The sequence below is a fragment of the Pseudorasbora parva genome, chromosome 18, assembly GCF_024679245.1.
Source record: "Pseudorasbora parva isolate DD20220531a chromosome 18, ASM2467924v1, whole genome shotgun sequence".
NCBI lineage: Eukaryota > Metazoa > Chordata > Actinopteri > Cypriniformes > Gobionidae > Pseudorasbora > Pseudorasbora parva.
The window spans coordinates 16033626-16057999 of NC_090189.1; the positions used below are offsets into that span (position 1 = coordinate 16033626).

The following is a 24374-nucleotide window of genomic DNA, read 5'->3' on the forward strand; positions in this document are numbered from 1 at the left end:
AACATACACTAAAAAATAAAAATGGAAATTACTGGTAATTTTCTGCCAGTACATTATCCAGTAATTTTACGGAAATTTCCGTTGACCTTTAAAACACAAACTAATGCAATGTTGAATACAGGTAAAACACCAGTAAAAAAAAAAAAAAAAACAATATGGAAAATTCCATCATATTTATACAGTACATTGTGCCCTATTTTTACCGACTTTTTAGCATTGATGAGCAGATTTTAAACAGGGCCATAATTCATAATTATACACTAGAAATCATATATGTTTTTTTTATCAGGCCTGTTTTAATGTGTTTTTTATCTTAAAACTAATTTACTTAAACACAACTAAAATAAATGAGTGAATGAATGAATGAATGAATGAATGAATGAATGAAGGAATACATAAATAAATAAATAAAAATCCTTAGAGTGCCTCTTTTTAGACTTTTTGGGGCTATTTTAGTTTTCTTTTTCCTTAGAGTAAAACTATAATAATTTGTTTCATAAAAAAAACATGTAAACTTACTGTTCAAAAGTTTGGGGTCAGTAAGATTTTATTTATTTATTTATTTATTTATTTATTTATTTATTTATTTATTTATTTATTTATTTATTTATTTATTTATTTATTTATTTATTTATTTATTTATTTATTTAAACATATTAAGGCTTTTATTTACCAAGGACACATTACATTTGAAAAATAAAATAAGATAGAAAATGTATAAAAAATCAGTTAAATCATTTTTTTTCTTCCAGTTTTCTAGATTTATATATATATATATATATATATATATATATATATATATATATATATATATATATATATATATATATATATATGAGTGAGGTCTTCCTCACTCATCACATTCTCATTGGCTACTTGATTTGTGTCTCTTACCTGGGCAGGGAGAGGAGCAGGTGCTCTTTTGAACCGACATTCCCTCGCAGAAAGCCCCTCCATTTAGTGGAGCGGGGTTAGTGCAGGTACGTGTTCGCTTCTGAACTCCTCTTCCACAGCGCACGTTACACTCAGACCAGTCCGTCCAGGATGACCACCCTCCATTCACTGACAAAGACAGAAAACAGACTGAATTAGCCTTATTGGTTACTGTGTTATCTGAAAGGAATTTCAAACACACTATTGGAAGGACTCTTGCATTGTTTATCTGCACTTATTTAGAAACTTTGGCTTCCTGTAAAACATAAAAAAGGAACCAAAAAGAAGGATTGCTGCAAGAGGTAGTTTGGTGTCCTTTAAAGGGGTAATGGATTGAGAAATCAACTTTCTCTTGTGCCTTTGATATATAAAAGGTCATGTAATATAAGAATATCCTGTAAGTTTTAGAGCTGGAAACTGTCTTGTTAGTAAAAGAAAAGCTAGACACCAAGCCCAGAAAACGAGGCTCTCTAATCAAAACGCCGAGGTGAAACCTCTACTCGATACCTACTCTATGTGTACACTGCTTCTGTAGCCCCGCCCACCGACTCGTGGAGCTAAACTGATAGCGTTACCGAGCAATAAACACGCCGAAGATAGCAAGATAATCTTTTGTAAACAAGGCACAGGTTGACACTAGATTTGCAGACATATTGAGATTAAAACACGATGCTGTGCCTTCTATATTGGATCCGACAGGAATAGTATTGCATTGTTACAGATGGTAATGATTATGTGTATGTGACATGTCTAACAGAACACACACTGTAATTTTTTTTTGAAAAAAAGTTACCTGGTTGCCTTAAAATTTTAAGTTCATTGAAATTAAAATTTTGAGTTAATACAATGAACATTTTTTGAGATTCGACAACCTTTATTAAAATATTATTAAAAGATTTCATAAGCATATTGGGTAATTGTGTGTGTTTTATTTCTGATGACACAGTGAAACATGCCAAGTAGTGCTATTTTCATGATTTATAAATTTTTTTATGTGGTTCAGATACAATAATATTTTAAGTTTCTCTTTATTAAACAAATTTCCTTCATTGTATTAACTCAAAATTTTAATTTCAATAAACTCAAAATTTTAAAGCAAGCAGGTAACTTACTTTTTTAAGTTAAACCAACAAAAACCAACCCTTTTTTTACAGTGTACCAGCATGCTGTCACAGGCTGGAGAATCCCTTATTTGTTGTTTCAATGCGAGATCAGACTCCCAGGGCTCGCAAACCCAACGTCCCGGGGATTTGTTTTCCAGACGGGCTACCAAAACGTAAGCATGTTGACAGGCCAGTGAATCTTAAATAGTAAAATAACATTAATTTCTTGATTTGCGTTGTGTTTAAAAAGCGCACGCTTATATCCACCTATCGGCTGGATGAGAGATAAATCATTGTGTTTGTTTGATAAATACGTTTTGAGAGCCCTGTCAGATAATTATTCCGGTTGCTGCTTTCAAAAAAATCCGTCCCTCTCACACTGTAAAAAATTATTTAGAAAAAAAGTTACCTGGTTGCCTTAGAATTTTGAGTTCACTGAAATTAAAATTTTTAGTTAATACAATGACATTTTTTTGAGATTCGACAACCTTTATTAAAATATTATTAAAAGATTTTGTAAGCATATTGGGTAATTGTGTGTGTTTTATTTCTGATGATGCAGTGAAACATGCCAAATAGTGCTATTTTCATGATTTATCAAATTTTTTATGTGGTTCAGATACAATAATATATTGAGTTTCTATTTATTAAACAAATTTCCTTCATTGTATCAACTCAAAGTTTTAATTTCAATAAACTCACAATTTTAAGGCAACCAGGTTACTTACTTTTTTAAGTTTAACCAACAAAAAACAACCAATTTTTTTTACAGTGCATGTGAAGGGAGCAGAAGCTCATTAAATATGCAAATCTTATCCAATCCTAGTCATGGGCGTTTACTTCCAAGTCTCCAGTGCGGTACGCCCATCAAAACCCAGCGTTTTGGCGAGAGCCTCAAAACCAGTGTAGAAAATTGCCTATTGCTTATTAGTTATGATGTTTTGAATGTAAAAACCATGCGAACGTCATACATTTACCTTAGACAACAGTATAAAAATAAAATAAAAAAGCCAGCTTATGACACCTTTAACATTTCTAAATATGTAAGACATTTAATAAGAAATCTCTTTTACCGCTCAAGTGCCAGTGATGACCTTTTGTGTGTATTATTTATCAAATGTTTCCTTACAAATATCAAAATGAAATCAATGCTTTCCAGATGCACACAATTTTGCAGACGTCGCTTCAATCTATGTACATACATGCTACATGGCTAAAATGACAAGTACAACATAATACTCCATCTAATCAACTCAGAACTGATGATTTAATCGGTACATGGATGAGATTCAAACTGGATTATACAGATAGATGCCATTGTGCAATGCCCAAGATTTCATAAACATGTATTGGACATGCACTAACAGCCACGCTGAGGACATAATGAGGAATACAAAATGAGATAGATTCTCATGAATGACTGAAGCGGACATATGAAGGACATGAACATGAAAATAACCAATGGTTCTGGGTCAAAAATTAACATAAAAAGGGTTTTAGTTTTGAGCTACTGCTAAACCCTCCCATATCATGTGTATTGAGTCAACAAATTGTACACTATTGAGGGTACAACTCACTCCCCTCCGAAAATTAGATGTAAGCCGAATATAACACTTGAAGTGAGTGTTAGCTCATTTCCCTTCTCTTATCCGCTATTTACATGATAAAACCAACAAACAATGCTTCCCTTTTATACAATCACACAAGTGAATTCTCAAGTGTCTGCTAAGCCTTAGGGACTGCTGGGAGTCATGTTAAATGTTAAATGCTACGCTAGCTGCTAAACATTAATTGCGGATCAGTTAGCTAGCGCTCAATCAGTGCTGTCTGCTTCTGACAGCTCATGTCAAAGCGTTTCAGTGTGTTTAATCAAGCCTCTAAAAACTGCCAGCTTCAGCCCTCATCTGTGACTGACTCAGAGGGAGAGAGAGTGCGCCATATTACCTTACTATCAAAATATTGAGGATAAAACACTAGGAGACCATGTCAATTAGACTAATGGAGCCTGAACCGTGGCAATGTTGGCCACACAGGGAGCGTTAGAATCATTAACTCATTATATGTGTTGACAAAAATAGATAATCGAACCCATACCAGGCGCCTAAGTGATGGCCTCACGCAGACACGGGTCTGGAGAAATGATGAAACGGTGTATTTCTACATTACGTCTCGCTTGATGAATTATTGAGGATTTGAAAAACGAGGGCGCTGTGTCATGGGTCGTGATTTATAGGTGATCGTGTTTTGTAAACCGTTAGACTGAAGGTCAGTGTAGGTGACTAAATAGATAGACAGCGGCATTCTGCGGCATATCAAACTTTCACAAGTTCCATGAGATCCAGATGTTTATACGAAACTTTGCTGGAACTTGCACTTGAAATTTAGCAGGTTCCTTTTATAGCTCTCATATGCCATGTGCACTGCTATTCTTCACTGTTTCTGTCACTCCGCTTGTCTTTGCACTTTCCAGTCAGACTGTCAATCTGTGTATTAGTGTTAGGGATTTTTTCACTCTTTCTGCATGCTACATAGGTGGCAAACACTGTTTAGGTGTGAATTAATGAATCACTCCATAAAAACGCTAATTCGTTCAGGAACAATAGAAGTGGCTGCTTATATGAGTTAAAGTTTTTAGAGTGAATAATTACATGACTTATTCATAAAGACAGTTTTGTTTCTGACTGAATAAGTACTTTTGAACAAACCAGTGATGAATGATTTAGGGACACATTTATAAAACAGTGGCTGCATCTGCATCTGCATCTGGCTACTTACTACAGAATACAGTAGGCGAAAAACAGTATGTGAGTTGTAGTCGTGAGCATTATGTCTGAATTCATAGTCATAAAACAGTAAGCAAAAATTGCAGGGATGCCCTACTACTTCCGGCAAAATTCTGACCTGTGCATCTGATGGACATTTTACTATTCCATGCACTCACAGGTCAACTGATGCTGGTAGGTCACAACAATGAAAACATGGTGAATACATTCATACTACACACAATTATACTACAATCACCAAAAGGATTATTAGGAACACTTGTTCAATTTCTCATTAATGCAATTATCTAATCAACCAATCACATGGCAGTTGCTTCAATGCATTTAGGGGTGTGGTCCTGGTCAAGACAATCTCCTGAACTCCAAACTGAATGTCAGAATGGGAAAGAAAGGTGATTTAAGCAATTCTGAGCGTGGCATGGTTGTTGGTGCCAGACGGGCTGGTCTGAGTATTTCACAATCTGCTCAGTTACTGTGATTTTCACGCACGACCATTTCTAGGGTTTACAAAGAATGGTGTGAAAAGGGAAAAATATCCAGTATGTGGCAGTCCTGTGGGCAAAAATGCCTTGTTGATGCTAGAAGTCAGAGGAGAATGGGCCGACTGATTCAAGCTGATAGAAGAGCAACTTTGACTGAAATAACCACTCGTTACAACCGAGGTATGCAGCAAAGCATTTGTGAAGCCACAACCTTGAGGCGGATGGGCTACAACAGCAGAAGACCCCACCGGGTACCACTCATCTCCACTACAAATAGGAAAAAGAGGCTACAATTTGCACGAGTTCACCAAAATTGTACATTTGAAGACTGGAAAATGTTTGCCTGGTCTGATGAGTCTCGATTTCTGTTGAGACATTCAGATGGGAGTCAGAATTTGGCGTAAACAGAATGAGAACATGGATCCATCATGCCTTGTTACCACTGTGCAGGCTGGTGGCGGTGGTGTAATGGTGTGGGGGATGTTTTCTTGGCACACTTTAGGCCCCTTAGTGCCAATTGGGCATTGTTTAAATGCCACGGCCTACCTGAGCATTGTTTCTGACCATGTCCATCCCTTTATGACCACCATGTACCCATCCACTGATGGCTACTTCCAGCAGGATAATGCACCATGTCATAAAGCTCAAATCATTTCAAATTGATTTCTTGAACATGATAATGAGCTCACTTTACCAAAATGGCCCCCACAGTCACCAGATCTCAACCCAATAGAGCATCTTTGGGATGCGGTGTAACGGGAGCTTCATGCCCTGGATGTGCATCCCAAAAATGTCCATCAACTGCAAGATGTTATCCTATCAATATGGGCCAACATTTCTAAAGAATGCTTTCAGCACCTTGTTGAATCAATGCCACATAGAATTACGGCAGTTCTGAAGGCGAAAGGGGGTCAAACACAATATTAGTATGGTGTTCCTAATAATCCTTTGGGTGAATATGTATAGAACATAGTTTTTAGAGGCTGAAGTAATTACTTATTTATCAATGCAAAGGAATGCAGGAAGTGCTGCACAGGGTGTAAGATCTCGGTGCTCTTTGGTTGTGTAGGATAATTAAGTTTAAATGCAAAAGTAGTCCAAGGCACTCGATGGGTATATTGAGAAAGTTAAAAAGCCTTTATTTTTTCATGGCTTAAGCATTTAAAAAATTGGTGACAGAGACACCTACGCGTTGCGGCTTTACATGCCTTCGTCAGGGTGTCTGTTTACTTATTTATTTAGAGACTATGCTATTTCAGACTCGGCTAGTCACTTGTTTTGTTCCTGAATGAATCAGTGTTTCAAAATGAAGCAGTTGTGAATGATTCAGTGACTCATTCATAAAGACAGTCACTTGTTTTGTATTAAAGTATTAAAGTATAAATATCCTTCTATATTTTCATTCTTTATAAACTTTTCTTTTTGTAATCTTTCTTTTTAAAGGCCCTATACATCTTTGAAATTTTAGTCATTAGAATTTTTAAAAATGGCACTTTTTTACTAAATGTTGTTGCAGCCATGTGCCTATGAATAAATGAAAATACATATTGCATATAAGAGATGATAATTAGTATGGGCTGTTTTTGGTGCTTGAGACTTTATTGTTTACTTTGTGTTTCAATAATGAGGTCCAAGGTTAAAAATATGCTACAAGTTACTTGAATGTAAAAAAACAAAAAGTCTCTATTTAACAGAGATCTTTTTAGATCACGTCTTCCCTCGGGTAGATTGCATGTTTTCTTGCGAGGCTGAATGATGGAATCATGAACAATAATCACATTGTTTGCATTCGTCATATCCGATTTGACGGATAGTGAAGGGGATTTAGCATTAGCGCGACTCCTGCTCGCTGTGAAGCGGGAGTGACCAGTTGGCAGGGGCATCTTCTTGGTCTTGAGCCTTCCTCGAAGGTGTTCACAAATCAAACAATGATTTGTCACAAAATAATGATTCGTTTTCAATTTAGGGTGTTATTTGTATGGTCAAGACTGTAGCATTACAGCTGTTGTTGGTGATCAAACCCAAGTGTCGTGATCAGCAGTGCTGCTGTTGTATCAGTCAGTTGTTAGATACATTTATGCATTACATTTACATTACATTTGTGCATTTGGCAGATGCTTTTATCCAAAGCGACTTACATTGCATTCAAGGTATACATTTTACATTATTGTTAAATCTTGCTTTCCTTGGGAATAGAACCCATGACTTTGGCGTTGCCAAGCGCCACGCTCTACTTGTAGAGCTACAGGAAAGCTTAGATCAGCATAGCACACAATAAACGGAGCAAGGGATGTCATGTACGGGACAAATTAATTAGGACTAATATACGGGACGTCACCAATTCTTACGGGACAGTTGGCAACCCTATCCCTGTGAGTCAACAAGTGCTTGCATACCACTGCGCAGCCTGTTCATGCAGACATCACACGACATCCTAGTTCAAGAACGCTGTGCAGACAGAGCGAGAATGGCAGGCATCAGTGGTTTACTTTCGTTAGGACTGCTGCTCACTGTACTGTAACGGTGAATGACACATGATGTAGTCTCGCTTCCGGTCTGTTCTTGTTCATGTGTTTTGGAAGAAGCGTGGCTTTGGATGGTGATTTGCAGGGAGGGTGGGATTGTAAGCAGGCTAAAGTTTGCATTTCCAAGAGGACCCATTCCACATTTAACTAACCAAATAGATATTCTAAAGAAAATATGTTTCCATACCGAACACAATGACAGTTGCCGTGGCACTACGTCTCCTAGCAACAATGTTGCTGGCCAGGCAGGTGTAATTTCCAGAATCGGACAGCCTTGCTTCATTGATGATCAAGTTGTGGTCAGCTCGAGTGTCGATATTGATGTCTTCTAGAGAACTCACCAGCTCTTCATTCTTCAGCCATTCAACCTGCAAAAAGAGGCAGATTTGACAGGTTAAATCCAGCCTTTGTGAGTAAATCCAGACACTTTAATGCAAGTTTACTGTCAATCAAACTACCAGAGAAGCAATGCAACTGCGCGACCACAAGCATAACACATCCCTGTTCTTGGAAACAATCTACAATTTTTATGAGGAGGCTGCAGAGGTTGAGTTACCATTTTTTTGCTAACCTTTTCTTGAACTTCACAAACCAGCATGAGGCCTTTCCTGACAGCCTATCTGAAGCAAACATCGCCCCCACATCAGCTCAGCCAATTAAAGTGAAGAAACGTTGTCAAATAAGACACAAGCTGTATCAGTGCAACAGCAAGCATTTCACAACAACCTCTGAGTGACCCAACACAGACTGACAGCGCAATAAGATGTGTATTCTCTCAGGTGCTCTGCATAGTCACGTTCGACCCTGTCACCTTGGCTGGATCGCAGGTCACAGCTCATCCAAAGATTTCAGTCTGAGGTGAACACTAAGGTCAAGCCCAGCTTAGTGTTATTTATTCAGCTCTGATGTTTGACGGTCTGATTCATTAGGATTTACAAACGTAGCAATAGCGTGACGACGCGCCCTCCTCGCATGGCTGGTTGTGTAAATTGCAATCGTTTGGCGACAGCCACCAGTTCTAAGTCAGTCCAGAGGGGCGGCAGTCGTCAGGGCACGGGGACACGGGATGATTTATGTCACTGTGCGTTTGCAGATTAAAAACACAGCACGGCCCTTGGGAATCTCTGTTTATGTGTAAAGTTCTTGCCCTCTGCACTGGAACGCCATGGCAGCAAACACGCACGTGGGGCCAGTAAAATTGCTCGACTCTCTCTCTCGCTAAAGCCTGGAAGAATAATGAAGGGAGGAAAATCAATATATCAGCCATCAGATTGTCAGGAGTGAGAGATTTCTCTCTCTCTTTCTCATCTTCGTGATGGCCGGAGAGAACTCTTTCATCATATGCTTTTAATTTCACTCTTTTCTCTGTTCCAGTCCAGAGCTCCCAGAACGGCAGTGACTGCATCTGTCTCTCGCTCTCTCTCTACTCTCTCTCTCTCTCTAATCCAGTCATGTTGCTTTTTTGACTACATAAAGCTTATTCCCTTTAGTTTAAAAACATCACAGACCTTTCAGCAACTAAAGTACAATAGGGAAGGCAAAGACCCACATAAATGCTATGAAAAAGGAATTTAGCATCTAAAGGGATAAAATAAACAGCTGTTTTAATACATTTTATTACACGGTTCTGTGTAATGCTTGATTTTGATTGGTCAATCGCACCATTTGGCTGTAGGCTATTCCCATAAAACAAACGGTAAGATCTGATAACATACAGTAGACTCATCCAGGTATCTGAAGTCTGTGCTAAATGTTTGCTAGAAAAGTGTTTCTTTGTGGAAGTTTTGTGTTTGGTGAGCTAATCAAATATTAAAACTCAAATCAATTTTTTGTGTTCAATGATTTAATTATGTCATACGGCTATCGCAGACACACTCTTGTTTCATACAAACGCAGCTGCTTGCTACAATTGTTTTGTACACTGTAAAGATAACAAAAAGAGATTTGATAAGATATTTACAACAGTTTATTACAAATCAATATCTCTTGTGGCAAAATGCCATGTAATAAAGTGGTATGACTTTACCGTATCCCTTAAGTGTCCGTCTAGTTTGAACTTGATCACCCTGTCTGGGTTTATTAACAACCAATTTCGTGCTTAATGTCACATATATTTAGAAAATTGTTCGTTTAGTTTCATTTCTATGGACTTTTAGTTTGCTTTTTCATTATTTCCTGCTGTCTTTGTTCACTTTTCCTGCTCTTATCATCAGGAATCTAATTAGCATGGCATTTCATTTGATCATCACACCTGTTGGTCTTTTAGTTCATTATTATTGTATACTTAAGTTCCTGTGTTTCCTCAGTTCATTGCCGGCTATTGTTTGTGTGTAGACAGATTATCTGAGTTTAGGTTTTTATTTCGAATTGGAACTTATGTCATGTTATAGCAAGGAAACATTCAAATAAAGTAATCTGTGTCAATGCATATTGCAACTATGGAGTTATTTGTGTAATGTGTGCATGTTGCTGATTGCCTTTCATTCACTTGATCACATCTTTCATCACGAATATGTTCTTTATGTCTAAAATATAAAATAGAATGAGTAAACGTTTAATAAAATGAAAAACCAAGTTAATAAAACCAGTTCACTTAAGTTAATTAAGTTTCATTAACGGATCCTTTATGTCGGATACGACTGACAAATAATGAGTAGCCCATATCTTGAATAAGATTCCTAAAAGTTTTGTACATACAGCACACATTACAGACGTACATAAATACGGATGTTACGTCTGAAATAGCCTATAGAAAGAATAAACCAGTCTTATTAATTTCACTTAACAATTTTAAATATAATCTGCATGTGCAAACTATGGTAAAATCTATTTAAATATCTCGACAGAAAGGTTTTTGCAGGTTTTAATAAAATTATAGTTAATAAAAGTATTCATATGCATATTTCCAGTAGCCTAGGCTACACGCCTCAGACTTGCATCACCAACTCAATCATCAGAATCATCAACAAACTTTTTTTTTGATAGCTGGTTAATCCGGCTCGTTCAGTTCCTTTTGAGATTAAAATTGGCAAATGTTTGAACCGGCTCTTTGGGTTCTTTTTTACCGAAGCGTTAGTCAGACGTGCTACTTCATGCGATTCAATACGATTAATGAACCGGCTCAACCCGCTACTTGCTGAGAACCAGTTCAAAAGAACGTCACTACTTTGGACTCATTAAACATTTTTTATTATATTTTTTTTCAGGATTCTGCATAGCATATTGTGACCCTGGACCACAAAACAAATCATAAGGGTACATCTTTCCACTGATGTAGGATAAGACAATATTTGGCCAAGATACAACTATTCGAAAATTTGAAATCTGAGGATGCAAAAAAAAAAATCGAAATATTGAGAAAATCACCTCAAAAGTTGACCAAATGGAATCCTTAGCTGTGCATATTACTACTACTACTAATATATATATATATATATATATATATATATATATATATATATATATATATATATATATATATATATATATATATATATATATATATATATATATATATATATATATATATATATATATATATATATATATATATATATTTACGGAAATTTTAAAAATATCTTAATGGAACATGATCTTTACTTAATATCCTAATGATTTTTGGCATAAAAAAATCCAATAATTTTGACCCATACAATGTATTGTTGACTACTGCCACAAATATACTTGCGCATGTTACTTATGACTGCTTTTGTGGAACAGGGTCATATATGCCACTTTTTTAACATTTTTTATAAACAATATACAAATCCACACAGCACATGTATGCCAAGGAATATCCTTGAAAACAAATAGCTAGTACTTCATTACTTCATAACATTTAAATAAATACATAAAAAAATCTATGATTTTTTTTTTTTTTTTTATGTTTGAAAGACAGACAAAGTGTTTAAAATAAACACTAGTGTTCACTAGGGGTTTTCATACTCCTTTAATAAGTAAACTGACCATTAAGAATTATGTCATAAATGTGAACCCAAATGTGCTGGCAAAAGAGTGAAAAAAAAATTGCTTATGGTTGAAATGGAACAGGTAAAAAGAGCGATTTTCTGTTAAAGCTAAAATTAAGTTATTGAAGCACCTCAAAATAAGCAAAACACTGAAAGACATTAAGGCCATATATAAACCGAGATGAGAAGGTGGAACAGGGCTTTTCATTCATTTACAAATGTGTTGTATTGTTCATGTCTGTACACTGTAAAAATTATTTAGAAAAAAAGTTACCTGGTTGAAATTTTGAGTTCATTGAAATTAAAATTTTGAGTTAATACATTGAACATCTTTTGAGATTTGATTATATTTAAATATTTATCAAAATATTATTAAAATATTTTTGTAAGCATATTGGGTAATTGTGTTTTATTTCTGATGATGCAGTGAAACATGCCAAATAGTGCTATTTTCATGATTTATCAAATTTTTTATGTGGTTCAGATACAATAATATTTTGAGTTTCTATTTATTAAACAAAATTTCTTCATTGTATCAACTCAAATTTTTAATTTCAATACATTCAAAATTTTAAGGCAACCAGGTTACTTACTTTTTTAAGTTAAACCAACAAAAAACAACCAAAAATTTTTACAGTGTAAAAGAAAGAGCATGATTTGTTCCTTTTGTTTACCAGGCTAGAGTTAGTGAAAAGATTGTACTGTGGAGTTAATTATCAAGACTATTGTAAGATATCAGAAGGAGATCATCCGTGTACAGGAGCAAAATTATCAGCATCATGAAATATAATAAAACATACTACAATCATGAATTAGTTTATTGAGTATCAATATTCATTTACATATCTGTCTAGCCGTGAAATTCCCTCACAGACTATCAAGAAGTGCATTTAACCCTGTGTTACCAGATCAAAAGTACCACAAATAGCCTGTATTGTACCTCCAAACACCCTCTCACGAGGATCCATATTACTTGTTATCTAAATTCTTTCATTTTCTTTCAAACTCTTTCCCTATCTGAGACCTAATCTAAAGCTTTTCCTTTATCAATGCCTCCATCTCCTTTATAAGAGTCCGTTGGGGGGAAATTCTCTCTCATTTTCTACGAGTGTGTGAGTTTTGTATTCAAATCGCAGGCTGTTTCTGGGTCTGCTTTGGGCCTCTGGGGAAGGGGGGGGGGTGTTGGGTTGGTGGGAGATGGAGAGATGAACATTGAGGGACAGATTCAAATGGGTCTGATAAGCCTCCGGCCAGAGAACAGGGAAATTAATTTATCCTAATTAGCACATTTGTTCCAAATTAAAGCCCTGTGAACACAGGACGACCACAGCTCCACGCCCACAAACTAAGATCCTCTAAGAAATTAACCTGGTAGGGAGGAGGGAGAAGCTGGCGGAGAGCCTTCGCTACTGAGGGATATCAAGGTGTTAAGGAGATCGGGCAGCAGGAAGAAGCATTGACTGCCTGAGGCGGAGGTGCCGGACGGAGATCGCTGTCATGCTCCTGAGTCAAGGTGGGGTGGCTGTTGTCCGTGAGGGGAAGGAGGAGTTCTGCCATTCACCGGAGGTCAGACCTGCTGCCGACCACCATGATGAGGGAGGAGCAGGCAGAACAAGGGAACAGGGCGCTTGCTGCACGTAATGGAGGAGCCATCGTCATCCTCTAGGAGGCGGAGGAGTATCAAGCCGTCCACCAAGGAGCGTCCATTACCATCACGGCAGCAGAGTGTGTCCGGAAATGGACCAAGGCAGTTTGAACAGTCTCTCTCCCTTATCTCGTCTGTCTCTCCTCATTCATCCATCTCCTTTTCTCTCACCTCATTGGTCCTTACCCCCAGGTCCTGGAGCCGCCATGACAGGAGTCTCAAAGTGCAGTGTCAAAGGTATCCCCCCGGCCTGCGAAGGACTAACCACTAGACCAACAGAGACTAACCACTAGACCACCAGGGCCTAACCACTAGACCACCAGAGACTAACCACTAGACCACCAGGGACTAACCACTAGACCACCAGGGACTAACCACTAGAGCACCAGAGACTAACCACTAGACCACCAGAGACTAACCACTAGACCACCAGGGACTAACCACTAGACCACCAGGGACTAACCACTAGAGCACCAGAGACTAACCACTAGACCACCAGAGACTAACCACTAGACCACCAGGGACTAACCACTAGACCACCAGGGACTAACCACTAGACCACCAGAGACTAACCACTAGACCACCAGAGACTAACCACTAGACCACCAGAGACTAACCACTAGACCACCAGAGACTAACCACTAGACCACCAGAGACTAACCACTAGACCACCAGAGACCAGTAAACCAGTGTTTTTTAATCCTGCCAATCAACCACTGTTCACCCCAAAACATTTACTTACCCCGATGTTGTTCAAACACTGTCAATTTATTTTTGTTAACTTTACCTTAAAAAGTCATGCAAACTTATTGCCTCAGAAAAATCCGGTAAAGCTTATCAATATATTAAACATTTCATAACTTGGCTAATGAGCTTTACTGACTTAATATTTAGTAAGTAAATATTGTATTACTGTACTCCCAGAGGGAATTGGAACATGAATAATTTAAGCAATTGCCTTGTTTTACTATTGTTTATTTTGTTTATTTGACAATTGTATTTTTTTGCACCTTGTGTCAGTATTAGCTCAATAAATACAGCAAATATATTTATTTTGTAATGAATTTAAATGTTGTTGTGTTTTACATGCTGAATGTTGATGTCTTTGTGTGACAAGGTTGACTGGAAGATATTTGCACACCTAGAGTAGGATAACCCTTCTTAAATGTCCCACAATAGTATGGTGTTTATGATAGGTGTAAAATTATAACTCTATAATCATTTACATGTTTGATACATGTTTAAAGCAATACATTTTGAACATAGCTAAAAATGTTATATTTGTTGGCTAAAAATAATGGACATGATGAAATTGACTTTTTATTTTATTTTAACAAACACTGGTGACAACTACAGTTACTCATATTGTTATGTTGGCTCATTCTAGATGCCAACAACATGAACATGAAAAAAAAAAAAAGTTCCGGGTGGCTACATCCCAAAACGACTCATTCTCAACACTGAATATTGCACGTCCCTTACAGGTCAATCCAATTAGCCCTGAAACGGGTACAACACCTCATAACATCGTCATTCTGGGCAAAAATCACCCTCTAGATTTACATTCATTTAGACGGAAAGTGAAAGTGACAAGAAGGCAATTACAAAAGGAGGTCTCGTCCGAGTTTGTTCCATCCTACTCAATTAAGTTCCAGTTTCATTAATGTCCCTTTGCATCACTTTGCTTCAATCAAGTCTGCAGCCCCTTATGGACGCTATGGTGACTTTCACCGAATCGCGTTAAAGAAATGAACTTTACAAATCCAACTGTGCTATTTTGGATGCGAGGGTAGAACAGGCCGGACGTGTCCTTCTTCCTCATCCTGCTCTTGACAGCACGGGCCGTGCCGCGTTTATTGCTGAATAATTACATTTTAAGCACTTTAAATGACTTTGCTTCATCAGACTGAATGATTAATTGCGTCGCTGGATGAGGATTGTGAAGTTAATATGAGCTTAATGATCGGTCTGGTCTCTCAAAGTTATTGAGAGCCTTTTTTCTCCCATCTTAGCCGTGAGTAATCTGTGTGAACTTTACTTTGACAGTTAATATCACACTTTCATTTCCTTGTTGGTGTAATTGTTTTAATTATGTTACGTTCATTATTCAACAGGGATGATCTAATAGCTCCAGGGAAATGATAATTCCTAAACAGGTTTCCATTCAAGCGGGAAACAAACAAAGGACAAGGATGACATATGCCAGAATAAACAATGACAAAATTGTTATGAGCCTGTGACCTTTCGCAAATGTCTTTAGAAAAAAAAAGAAAAAACTAGTGATACAAGCGATTTAATAAAGTTTTCACATTTCACTGCCAGAATCAAGAGCAATATAATTAACCCGTGAGAAGCGCAGAGGTTGCGTGTCAGCCACGACCTGCCAACGCTCTCCGAGCCCTTGATCAATTTCCAGTCTCAGCCAGACTTGTGTCCCGTCCAAAGATGGTATCAGCCAGCCAACAGGGGAGCCATCTTGGCTCATATGTCTACCGGTGGTAGAGTTCTCCGGCTTGACCTTTAGACTTTGAGCAGCAATGATTACAGAGGGAGCGTTCGGCTGCCAACCTGTAATCTCCAGCGACAAACCCTTCTGGCATAGAGACCTCTGGACCCGGATCTTGGCTCTGTCTCAAAACATCGCCTAAGCCAGACTATCCTTTCAGCAACAGCGCCATGTTGGCTCTAGTAACTATTGATTAGCTGTAGTGATGGTGCACGGCTGCTTCCCTCCAGATCACAGAAAGCAGCCATTTTGGATAGGTTTTCCAACATGACAGATGGCATGAGTTGATAGGTTTTTTTTTTTTTTTTTAAAGGCGGATGTTGAAATGCGCTCATGGTGGCCTAGTTTAAGTATTGCTTCTGCTGAAACTACTACAAAGAACACAGAGCGACATAAAAAAACAACAACAAAAAACAAAAACAAGGAATCTGTCAGCAGCCTCAGAGAGGCAGACGCAGCGGTATCACTTAACATCTCACAAGAATGTGGGGGTGATATGATAATAATATGACACTGGGTTTGAGAGAAGCAATTTCCAGTTTGATTTCCACTAAGCACATGTATATCCTCCTAAGCTTGTCACAAAACTCTGTAGGAGGTTAGATATTATACACTTGAAGTCACTGAGATGAACCTGAGAGTGTTCTCTCAGAACATTTCTTTGACACTCAGAATTCTGTATAACTTTCTTCTTGAAACTAGAATGCAGATTCCAAAGTTATGACAAGAACAGAGATTATTGTTCACACCAGGGCTGTGCACCATTTAGAATTAAACTAAAAATGCCTTTTGGATTCCAACTGAATTACTGAATATGAATTGACAGAACAATAGATGGAATGATGGAACGATAGATATAATAATGGAATGATGGAACAATAGGTAGAATGATGGAATGATTGGACGATGGTACAATAGATGGAATCATGGAATGATGGATTGATAGATAGAATGGTGGAACAATAGAATGATAGATGGAATTATGAAACGATAGGTAGAATGATGAAATGATGGATCGATAGATAGAATGATGGAATGAGGGAACAATAGGTAGAATGATGGAATGATGGAACATTAGATATAATGATGAATGATGGATCGATAGATTGAATGATGGAACAATAGAATGATTGATGGAATGATGGAACGATAGGTAGAATGATGGAATGATGGAACAATAGATATAATGATGGAATGATGGAACAATAGAATGATAGATGGAATGATGGAACGATAGGCAGAATGATAGAATAATGGAACAACAGATATAATGCTGGAATGATGGAACGATTGAAACTATAGAACGATAGATGGAATGAAGAAATTATGGAACAATAGATGGAATAATGGGATTGGAACAATAGAACAAGATATAGAATAATGAAATGATGGAACAATTGTACAATAGATATAATGATGGAATGATGGATTGATAGATAGAATGATGGAACAATAGAATGATAGATTGAATGATGAAACGATAGGTAGAATGATGGAATGATGGATTGATAGATAGAATGATGGAACGATGGAACAATAGATATAATGATGAATGATGGATCGATAGATAGAATGATGGAACAATAGAATGATAGTTGGAATGATGGAACGATAGGTAGAATGATGGAACAATAGATATAATGATGGAATGATGGGATTATGGAACAATAGAACTAGGGATGGGACGATACACTTAAACTCACGATACGATGCACCTCGATATGCCAGGGTTACGATACGATACGTCACGATACAATATCAAAAAAAAAAAAAGTCTTTCCAAATCTGTGATTTTTTTTTTTTTACCACCAAAGTAATGTACTAAAACGAAAGGTAGGATTTTTCTCTTTTTTTGCATTTTGGTTCTATGTTGTTTAAAAAAAGGAGAATTTTTAGAAGTCCGCGACCACATCTTAAACAGGGGTGCCAATAATTGTGGAGGGCACTGTAGGGCTGTCAACCGATTAAAATATTGAATAGCGATTAACTGCATGATTGACATGAGTTAACTCGCGATTAATCGCAATTTAATCACACCTTTTTAGCAATTGTAAATGTATCTTAAATTAAGTTTAAATTAAGTTTTTAATATTCTAATCAACATAGGTATGGACAAATATGCATGCTTTATGCAAATGTACATTTATTATTAGTGAAACCATACTTATTCAATAATAATCAATACAGTATGAAGACTAGACATATCAAAGGTCATAGATATGTTTATCTAAGAAATTGTTCATGTCTCTTAAGCCTAAACTTAAAAACAATGAGTAAGTAGTGATATCTCTCATTTTAACAATATAAAGGGAGTTTTTACACTGGCAGTTTAATTCAGAACAGGGCAAAGTTCGTATGAAAAATTGTTAATGTGTACCAGTGAGCAAACCAGAACCACACCATACCTGGAGGAGGTCCATATTACACGAGTAGGAATATAGTGCGGCCCCTTTAAGAGATCCGCATTCCCTATTGAACTGCCGGTATTTTGCGTGTGCGCGCCGAACTGGGCCGCGATCTATGGACGCGATTCACGTGGACAGTGTGAAGAACACGGACGACTCGGGAGCGCGCTTGTTCAGGAAAGTAACCTGTGCATTCGTTTTAGCCGATTGTAATGTATTTAGCTCAATAAAACACGTGTTCTGTAAGGGGTTATGGTGTTAATGATTTACCTCAGACATGAGCGAGTGAGCTGCAGTGCATCGCGCTCAGACTGCAGAGAATGTGCTCAGTGAAAAAACACACTTTTCTTTCTGGAGTCTTATAAAAGTTAAACAGAAAATATGGTAGCTTATGTAGGCAATAACTGCACTTTTGGTTTAGAATATTAATGCTAATGTCAACCCTTTTCTTTCCCTTTTAATGTTTGCTGTTGCATCGCGTCTGACTGCTCTCACTTTTTCCAACTATGCCTCAGATCAAACAGAAAATGCGCGCTGCGTTTTGTTATGTCTGCCCCACACACACACACACACACACACACACACACACACACACACACACACACACACACACACACACACACACACACACATATAATACACTAAATTATGCTACGCAAATCATGCAGCAGTGCCATCTATCTTTATTTCGCGATCCATTTTTTTCGACCTCGATGCGTTTCGTCACGTTTTGTATCGCGAAATTTTGTCAAACGATATTTCGTCCCATCCCTAAATAGAACGATATATAGAATGATGGGATAATAGAACGATGAAACAATAGATATAATGATGGAATGATGGATAGATAGATATAAAGATGTAACAATATCATTATCGATATCACTCAATCATTCCATCATTATATTAATAATAATGATATATTAATGATCAATAGAACGATAAATGGAATGATGGAACAATAGAATGATAGAGTGAATGATGGAACAATAGAATGATAGATGGAATAATGGAATGATAGATAGAATGATGGATTGATGGAACAATAGGTACAATTATGGAACGATGGAACAATATAATGATGGAGCGATGGAACAATAGAATGATAGATAGAATGATGGAATGATATAACATAGATACAATGACAGATAGAACGATAGATAGATAGATAGAACGATAGATAGAATGATAGATAGAACGATAGAACGATAGAACGATAGATAGAACGATAGATAGATAGATAGATAGATAGATAGATAGATAGATAGATAGATAGATAGATAGATAGATAGATAGATAGATAGATAGATAGATAGATAGATAGATTTAGTTCAGAGGGTAGAATTTGGTCTGCATTATTCAAAGCCTGTGTTCTTCTCTGTACTGGCATTCATGCATATAAAAGAAAAGGCCTTGCAAGTGACCCAGCAAGTGAAAGACGAGGGGCCTAGAGTAACACAAATTGTCCATTTGGGCTAAATCTTTTATCTCTTGCTGGAACTGAGCAGCATGGGGGCAGTTTTGCTCCGAAAAGCACACATTATTCAGGACATATATAAGGGAAAAAACGCAGAAAGATTCTTAAAACAGACACAAAACATCCTCCAAGTTAATGCAATGAGAAGGTGTTTGCTGAAATAAAATACCCTAAAAGATCAACAAACACATGTAAATGAAAAGTAGAGCCTGTGCTGAGCATGCAGATGAACCTTTGAATATATCATCATTCCAGAACCCTGACTACGATAATGATAATGCACACATCAGTACTCTCTCATAAATACAACCTCACTCATCCCTAATACGTGGGAAAGCATACTCATCAAATGCCTATAAGGCATGAAAACACAAACAGAGCACTGAATATCAACACTGACTGATTGATTTGAAAAATCTGTTTCATAGAACAAACAATCACACATCCAGACAAGTAGGGGGAGCTGTGACCCACTCACCTCAGCAGCAGGCACTCCCTCGGGTGGGCGGCAGTGTAGGACGATCATGCCGTTGATTGGCACCTCTAACCCCTGTGGCTCCTGTTCGAAATTCTTCCTCAGGTCTATATATGGAAACATGAACATTGGTATCATGAAGCTGCTGCATTACTAGCAAAATAAAAAAAAATGTTTATTTTTTTGTTGTTGTTTAGGATGAAACACTTTTAAATATAAAGTGTGTATTCAATGTGAACATTTTTCTCCCAGTTTAATGTGCAACTAAAAGTAAGGTAGGTAACATCCTCCATCCAGCACATGAATGAGAATGCAAATACTTCTAGCTTCACTAGGGGGCGCTAGTGTAAGTGGCCATTAGAGTAAAATGTTTACTACAGTAAGATTCTCTTACATGTCAACTACTGTAATGAGGGAGCTAATATAGGGATCAAATAATGACGTTGTCGGTAACTGAAATAAAGCGGAAAATAATTCAATATAAATATTTGATGAAAAACATAACAAAGGTTTCCTAGGCAATCAACTGAAGTAAAATACATGTAAGTACTAAGGCAGGTTTCACAGACAAGGTTAAGATTGAGAGGATTAGTTGAATTAGGACATTTAAGGAGCTTTTATAAACTAGCTTTAGTACAAGTGCAAGTTTTAGTTATTTTTCAAAAATACATTTTAGTCTGGGCTTGGTGTCAAGACAAAAGAACAATAGTTTAAAAAGCTAAATAAATAAAATTATTTTTTTAACATATAAGAGGACTTTGAAACATTAAAAAAAATCCTGCAAGTTTCATATATCTTAAAAAGTTCTCCTCATTATAAACAAATAATTAATTTAATCAGGCACCAAAAATGGATCATTGTGATCATGGGCGTTGGAACCATTGTGTGTGGGACAAGACCCACCCACTTTTTAAGACCAATGACATTGGACCTCTACGTCTTTAATTCAGCACATGTCTGCTTACATTGACTACCCCTTAACCGATTAACTTATTAAGAAACTTATTATTAAACACATGTTAAAACGCTTTATTTCCCCTTTTCTAATATTTTCTATTTTTTATTGAAAATAAATACCTTTCCGATTTTATATTGATGGGGAAAGGGCGTAGAGCGAGTGTGGCTAAAGCCGGATTCGAACCTATGCTCGCGATATGTGTCAAAACTTGATGCCATGCGTCTTACCCCTACTCTACAGAAACAGTAAACAATTTAGTGATTTCTGTAATTTTGTCTGGCCCAATCAATCGTTTAGTAAACGGCACTTTTTCTGTCTGGAGACGGAGCATAAAAAACATGCAACTTGTTCATTATCATTATCTGTGAAACTGTTGATTTCTATGGCAGTTAAATGAATATAGCTTTTTTATTAGACTATTGGTAGCTATTGACTGGTTTGAGGTCTTTTTTGGTATAGGGGGATATGGGAGAACCCCCAGACCCCCCCGCAAAACAATTTACCTACCCATCATATTTTGCCTTAGCCGCTACTGACCCACCCACTTTTTATTCGCTTCCCACGCCCATGATTGTGATACTGCAGTGTCTGTGATGTCAGACAGGAACATATATTTGCATATGACTGCCTCCAGAGCAAGATATCGACGAATAGTTATTCATTATCTAACTTAGACCCTGCCCCGCCCCGTCCCGCCCAGTGGCATTCAGTTGCTTATTGGAGGGTGAGGGAATCAAGGCTGAAAATGTTTTTCTGCATGCATATTTGTTTTGCTTTGTTTGTTTGTTTGTTTTTTTGTGTGCAAAATGTATTAAAATGATAAGAACCTGAACCTCAGGAAAAATATGTTATGACCCCTTTAAAAACTGACAATCATATAAAATGTCTACAATAAAAAATATAAGCTAATTCAAAATATTAATACATATTATAATAGTATATAAATTATCAAAAAATAACACTGGTACAATCTGATTTTTTTTTAGCATTAGCAAATTTGTATTTTTTAGCATTAGCAAAAAAAAAAAAAAAAAGATATTTCTTTTTAAATTCCATATCTGCTAATTCAAATTTAAAATTGGTTCAAGAAAAAAACTAAAAACAAAACTATGATTAGACTGACATGCAATGCGGACAGTGGCTTTGCGACTCTTGGAGGTTCCCAGATGACTCCAGGCCACACACAGACACCAGTAGTCCTCCGGTCCATGGAAATCCTCCACCTGCTGTCTGGACACATTTATCATCACTTCGCGGATCTTCAGCCCTGCACGGGAAAGAAAAGGGAAGCATTGAGAACGACAAAAACACTTGATCCAAATTTGGCGTGTAAGCTGTGTAAATCAGTTCTAACTAAAGTTAGTGTTGTTACAAACGTAACTGCATTTTGCAGGAACTCAGCTGTTTCCAAAACAATGTAGCATTTCCAGTAATGAGCCACTTTTCCCAAAGAGCAGCAATGTAACCTGTTAAAATGTTTATATAACATCGTTTGCACAGAGAACTGAATTCTCTCTCACATGAACGACTGAATCAAGGCTCTGTGGACCAGTCCCTGTAAGAAATTTGACATCTTTTTGTGCAAGAAAATATATGGATAAATACTGTCGTTCATCCACATTTTTGACCCAGTAATACAATTAGTCAATTTTGTGTGTGTGTGGCTGTGCATGTGTGTGTATAACGTGTATGTGTAGTGTTCATAAGACCACCTAATTAATTAAAGGGCTGGTTTACCCAAAAATGAAGATTTGATGTTTATCTGCTTACGCCCAGGGCATGCGAGTAAACACATACACATATGAATCCATATTAAAGCCTGCGGCTCGTGGCAACACATTGATGTCTTAAGACATGAAACAATCTTTTTGCGAGAAACCAAGCAGTATTCATGGTATTTTTTCTCGTCTGATTATATCAGACGAATCTCATCTAATATTGCCAACGCCATTACTTCCGCCTGAGAAGGTCAAAAGAACGGCGCGATCATATATATACAAAAAACGATTATTTTGTGTCTTAAGACATCAATGTGTCGCCACGAGCCGCAGGCTTTAATATGGATTCGTATGTATATGTAGCCTGACATCGTCAAACACAATTCTAGTCAGAATATGAATCTGATACTGCTCCATTGGGCTGTGATTATGGGGCGTGTTTCAACCGAACCAGGAAAAAGACCTCGATTGGATAGACCTACAACCAATCAGAAGCGATGCATAACGTTAGTTGTCAAACGTCAACAGAAATCAACTGCACTGTGTTGCCAATCCCACGGGTTGTTGTCCATGTCCGCGGGTAGAAGCGACCTCGATTGTGTGATATATAGACCCAGGAATGCTGGCAGCCTTGCCAAAATAACACACATTTTACCCACCAAATGCCTTTTTTTCTGGTGGAAACCCCCCCAGGCTCAAATGTTGTGGGTGGGGCTGAGTTCGGCTGGCATCCAGGAGCTTCTGCAGCCTGGAGTGTTGGTTTTCCTTTTGAATGATAAATATATTTGGTCAAATAGACAGTTGTCTCATTTACACGCAGGCTGAAAGTCTTTTATAGTTCTCTTTGTGTGTTAAAGTTCTGCTTTATGGTCCAGATGCGGCCGACGAGAGGCGACAACAATGCCGGCTTTCGTCGCTGCTAGTTTTTTGACGTCGGGTTGGCCTTTAAATGATGTCCCGGCCTTTTCGACGTCCCGGCCTTTAAATGTAGTTGTCATATATAACTTTAAGCTAGGAGAAGCTTACCACATGAAAAGTTTCAAAGTAGCTTTAAATGGAGTTAAACAAACAGCACACACTAAAATTAAAAGCCAGTTAAGCCATATTTCCTCAGAGGGATGGTGCTCCAAATAAACAGCCTCGCTTTTACCGCAACACTCTAACGCTCATTTTCTTTTAATACCAATATTGCATAAGACCAACAGGGCTTAGTTTGTGTAGAACTCTGTAGGGTATTTATCACAAAACCTTAATGAACTTACCGAGCCCTTGTGGTTCTGCAAGAGCGACCAGGTAGAAATAGATTAAAGACCATAGATGGTATGAGTCAGAAAGCAGGATTACAGGAATTATTAAAGAATGCTGCACATCTTCCTATAGAGAGTTTCTAAAAGCA

General features: G+C 37.3%; 1 protein-coding gene and 1 long non-coding RNA gene across 2 annotated transcripts in view; both read right to left on the reverse strand.

Moving 5' to 3' along the window:
• The window catches only part of LOC137046659 (uncharacterized), a 541808-nt gene that overhangs the window by 195330 nt on the left and 322104 nt on the right, over positions 1-24374 (reverse strand). The window lies entirely within an intron of this gene.
• unc5da (unc-5 netrin receptor Da) overlaps positions 1-24374 on the reverse strand; it is a 293559-nt gene that overhangs the window by 66946 nt on the left and 202239 nt on the right. The window contains exons 3-6 of the mRNA XM_067423231.1: positions 22384-22527; positions 20306-20409; positions 8014-8194; positions 895-1062 (exon numbers count right to left, since the gene is read on the reverse strand). Coding sequence (XP_067279332.1) covers positions 895-1062; positions 8014-8194; positions 20306-20409; positions 22384-22527 — 597 coding nt within the window. The remainder of the gene's footprint in view (positions 1-894; positions 1063-8013; positions 8195-20305; positions 20410-22383; positions 22528-24374) is intronic.